Genomic DNA, 5331 nt, shown 5'->3' on the forward strand with positions numbered 1-5331 from the left:
TTATTTCATTTAATCAAGTCTTAACAAGTTTGATTGCTTAACACGTTGGAAACATTTAGTCATGTAAATATCAATCTCAATTAATATATATAAACATGAAAAAGTTCGGGTTACTAGAACTCTCTTACCTATTTTATTGAAGGAAAAAAAAAACATGATTAAGTGTTGTCACTTTCACCCTTTGCATCCTGTTTTGCTTCTCCTCTATATAATGACATACCTTCACTTCCCCTTATTCCAATATCTTTTACGGTGTAGTTTTCTTAAACAATACTCTTACTCTTTAACTTTGTCCTTTTCATTATCCCCTGTAATTTTGCTGATTATAAAAGGTTTCTCGTTCCCTTTTATAATCCCCCAACAAATCTTAAATTACCTATTCTTCTGTACCCGAAGGTGCCCATCTTCAAGATTTAAGGTGGGTAGTATAAATATTTCATTCGTTTATCTTACATTGTATTCAATGCTATTCTAATTTTAATGTCTTATTTCTTATGCATACATCTGAGGGTAAAGGTTGAAACTTTATGGACTGTAAGTTCAGGGTATGAAAACTAATCAATTATATGAGTTGGGTTTTGATCTTTGAGATAAAAAGGCATGATCTTTTTATAGATAGATGGACTTTAGAGATGAAAGATGGGTTTCTAGACATACCCATGTAAAAATGTCTTGGATGAAATATGAAATTTACAAGATGCATGCCCTTGATTCTTCACCATCATATTCACCTCCATTTAGTGATCATACAATTCATAAAACATCAATCCCTTCATCTTCTTTAGGTACTAAAATCAGCCCAACTATTCTTTTCATTATAATAATTCTGGCTGTCTTGTTTTTCATATCTGGTTTGCTTCATTTACTAGTAAAATTCTTGACCAAATACCACTCTTCTAGCAATTCCTATTCAACTCAACCTGATAGAAGATACCCAAATACCTCCAACTCTGTTACACTTCAAAGACAGCTTCAACAACTCTTTAATCTGCATGATTCAGGCTTAGATCAAGAATTTATCGACGCGTTACCGGTTTTCATGTATAAGGAGGTTGTGGGTGCTAAGGAATCATTTGATTGTGCAGTTTGTTTGTGTGAATTTTGTGAAATGGATAAACTGAGATTGCTTCCCATTTGCAGCCATGCTTTTCATATAAACTGTATAGATACATGGCTCCAATCGAATTCGACATGTCCACTTTGCAGAAATACCCTTATTAACCCTGTGGACAACCCGGTTTTCGAATTTGATGATATGAAGGAAGAAGATGAGATTCGATTAGCGCCTGGTCAAAAGACGAATGAACACGAACAAATGGTTGCTGAAAAAGGTGTTTTATTGGTGAGGCTTGGTAAGTTTAGAAGACTAACCGAAGGTGAAAACGAAACAGGAGAGACTAGTAGCAGAAAACTGGATGCAAGAAGATGTTATTCTATGGGTTCGTATGAGTATGTGGTTGGTGATACTAGTCTTAAGCTGGCTTTAAATCAGAAAAGAGTTAAAAAAGATTCAAAGATTGAAGAAGGAAATGAAAACGTTAACAATGATACAGAAGGGAAGAAGATTAGTATTAGTGCTAAAACAGATAGTTATTCGGTTTCGAAGATTTGGTTATGGTCAAAAAATGGTAAATTGGCAAATTCTTCAGAGAATCAAATGCATAATCCATCTTCAGTTGACATGGAATTACCTTGGATGAGTAGAATTTAAGGTACATGAATAGATTTTGGCTATGTATAATCTTAATTAGTATTTAATTTCCTTATCAATTAGCAGTCCTTTATAAGTTTACTCTTTGGTTACCTCTGTTGTATTAGCATACTAGTTTTAGTTGTGTTTCTTAACATGAAAGAAAGTTTTATGGATATGAATAGTTCTGTATTGTAAAAAAAGAGCATTTATGTAGTCATAATATTGGAGATTTAAATCATGCGGCTTTGTTAACTCGTTTCGTTGCATACGAATTCTTATAGACTCTGAATTTGTAATCTGTTTGAGCTTTGATGCAATAGCTTTTTAGTAGCTTCTGATTGCGAAAAAATGATAACTTTACGGTCGAATGGCTTCCATATTGGAACCCTGATAATGATCAAAGTGACATTAGTCAATGATCAATCATATTTGTCAAGAATTTAAGAAAAAAACATCATTAAAGTTAAAACTAGTGTGCCTTCAGGATTAAGATTTAGAACTATTAACAGCATAACTGAAGATAATGCCCACAAACTTTGCTTTTTCTTTTGCAAATTCTCTTTTACTTTTTTATCATGGCTTTAGTTGCTTCTGCTGCTTCTTTTTTAGCCATTCTTTTGTGTAGAGTTGTGTGTGGAGTGATAGTGGATCCATGGAGGCAACTGTGTGATCCACATGAAGAATCTTTCTTTCTTGTGAAGGTCTGTACTATAACTTTTTTCATTGTTTCAAAATTGGTTATGTATGGTGGGGTTGGTGTGGGCCATGTGGACTATTCTAATCTTCTTTCTATCCATGTGGTGTTGTTTTTGGGTATAATATTGTTCTGCTGGTGACTTGTGACTTTAAAAGTGATGTCTTGGAAGAAAGCTATAGTTCCTGGGGCCATTTAACATTATAACTAGTATAGTATTTGTCTCAATTATTAAGTAATTTTATTGTACATGAAGCCAAAAAAAAATGAGGATAATATGTCAATTGTTCTATGTAACACCGATGATTTTCTCATATGCATAACATACTAATTTGAATGATCTAAGTGAATCAATTATGAACAACGAAAACCACATCCGTTTAAGTGACTTAATTATGAAGCTCGTTCACCTTGTGAAACTCGAGTCTAGTACAACGAACACACACAATAGCAATCAAGACAAAATAATTGTGTTTGAGACGAGAAACGCATAAAGGCTCCATAAATTAAATTAACTAAGTACAACTATTTAATGCATGTCCTAAAAGCTTAAGTATAGCCTTTAGGGTTATGGTTAGAAAAATCCTTAAAAAAAAAAAAACTAATTCACCACCGGAAACAATCTTAAATACAAACGACACCACATTTTGACCCATGCATTAGCAATTAACCGGCATTTAACCAAACTACGACTTCATTTTCCGGCGAACACCGGCTGATCGTTGCCAGAAACTAGAAGCGACGAATACCTCATTGAGAAGTTTTTAAACATTGGATCATCATATTCCGAATTGCCTACCCCTTCATCAAAATTAAGCAAATAACTCGTTGGATCATATCTGAATTTGCCATGAGTACACTTTCGTTTGTTAAACCGACGAATAACCATTTTCAATTTAGGAATGACGAAAAACTCTGACCATTGCTTGATCTTTTTAAACGGCGTCAATCCTTTATTCCAATACCAATTGGTGGATCTAATGGAAACCATCCGACGGCGACAATGCATACATGGCATCCAAAAACAACGATATCTTCTTCTGTTGGAGAATGATGGTTCGTCTATTAGGTCTTCATCAAGGCCAGAATACATTGTTATTGACGCTATGAATGTGCAAATAGGAATTCTTTATACAATTTGGCTAGGTTTTTATTTGCAAATCCTAACCCTAATTCCTATGCTTTCTGTACGTTTCTTTTTTGATAGACAATGAGAATGCAACAGGAGAAAGAAATTGGAAATGAAGATTTTTGTAACAAATATGAATAATGTTATGTTTTCTATTGTTGATTTTTGATGATAAGAATATATAAAAAAAAATTAATGAAGCAATAATTTTAATCAATCAATTAAAGTTATTACGGAGTAATATGTAATGATAGTTTGTTTAACTTCTTAGCCTCACATTCTAAAGCTTTAATTGATGGGTGTATAATTCAGAAAATAAAATTATGCTTTAAAGATAATAAGTAAGTATAAGAACACAAATAAAGTCGTTTTTGAACGTGGTATATCTATGCTAAAAGATTGTTTTGAGTGACATAAAAAGGTTATCATAAGTTTTCACTCATCATGTAGATACTATGATACCGTTAGCGATTACAATCTACCTAAAAAAAAAAGACATGAGTTGATTATAGTCGATAATATTAATCAAAACATTTTCACATAATAATCTGTTATACGGATTTAATAAAAGAGGAATGCTTACAGAGACACAAAATAAAGGATTCTACACAATGATATGATATATGCTAGTTCCAACATGCGGGAAAGCTGTTGCTTTGAGCTTTCGAATCCAAACTCACGTTTACATAGTAAGGGCTACTTTTGATCGACCAAATTCATCAATAATTTTTCTCTCATAAGTTTTAATCACAATCACAAATTATTGCGACATTCTTTTGTGAATATTACGTAGATATATAATTTTCTACTAATTTTTATTTTGATATTAAATTAATATATTTAAGTGAACACTATTAAAATTACTCAGCCTTTGATCGGGTGCTAACCTTGTGTTTGCTTCTGGTGAGTCAACGTAGGGAGTGATATCGTGTTCCTTGCCCAATGTTCAATTCCATGAGGTTTTCCTTTAACTTTGTGCATGTTTTGGAGAGGTAAAGGTGAAATTTTCTCGCAACAACTTTGTGTATGTGTTTACTTGGCAACGTGTTACAAGCAGGGGCGAAGCCAGAATTTCATGATAGGAAATGCTTAAAAATCAATATAATCACTCAATCACTAATAGACGTTCTCTGTACGTAATCAACGATCGATGATAACAAAGCATCCCGATGTAATAACAACGCGATCTTTTTTTTATTAAAAGAACAAGGTTTTTCAAGAGAAATCATCACAAAAATAGATTAGTATCCACCACACATCGATCCGTTGTTTCATTGAGTAACCTACAAAATATTTTTAATAATTATATAAGTTAACTATGTATATACATACTCTAAAAATTTAGTTGTTTGATATTGTACTATGACATTTAAAGTCGAACATGTAATTAATACTTTAGCTTAAAGACAATTAATTAATAATTATAATTCAAATAAAAATAGACAAAAAAAAAAAAAAAAAAAAAGTAATCCACATACACATTAGAATAATAAACTAAGATTATTATTGAATAAAATTATACATGTAAAAATACTTATACTCCAACTTAAGCACAATTAATGATTAAAGATTACATAGACTAAAGAAACTTATAAAGAGAAAAAATAGAATAGAACTAAACTCACAAATTCAATGCAATGTCTATCCACACTTATTTTTGGAAAAAGGTTTAATCTGGCGGAGAAATCCTGACTCCGTGTGCCTTTGGCACCTATACCGCCCACCCAGTAAGGGCTAAGTATACCGTGTAAAGCACCTCCCCCAATACCCAACGAGAACTTGCAGGCTGAATATCGCTCCCGGAGGGATTCGAAC

The 5331-nt window shown here is 32.5% G+C and overlaps 2 protein-coding genes across 2 annotated transcripts; one reads left to right on the top strand and one right to left on the bottom strand.

Annotated features, from left to right (window-relative positions):
• The first annotated feature begins 260 nt into the window (after positions 1-260).
• LOC139896310 (RING-H2 finger protein ATL46-like) lies at positions 261-1891 on the top strand. Its single transcript, XM_071878931.1, has one exon. It carries the CDS (start codon positions 620-622, stop codon positions 1709-1711), a length of 1092 nt encoding a protein of 363 aa, XP_071735032.1. The 5' UTR covers positions 261-619; the 3' UTR covers positions 1712-1891.
• Positions 1892-3081: 1190 nt separating this feature from the next.
• On the bottom strand, positions 3082-3480 carry LOC139900087 (uncharacterized). Its single transcript, XM_071882891.1, has one exon. It carries the CDS (start codon positions 3478-3480, stop codon positions 3082-3084), a length of 399 nt encoding a protein of 132 aa, XP_071738992.1.
• Between the last annotated feature and the right edge of the window lie 1851 nt (positions 3481-5331).

This window comes from Rutidosis leptorrhynchoides, chromosome 3 (assembly GCF_046630445.1).
Source record: "Rutidosis leptorrhynchoides isolate AG116_Rl617_1_P2 chromosome 3, CSIRO_AGI_Rlap_v1, whole genome shotgun sequence".
Taxonomy (NCBI): Eukaryota; Viridiplantae; Streptophyta; class Magnoliopsida; order Asterales; family Asteraceae; genus Rutidosis; species Rutidosis leptorrhynchoides.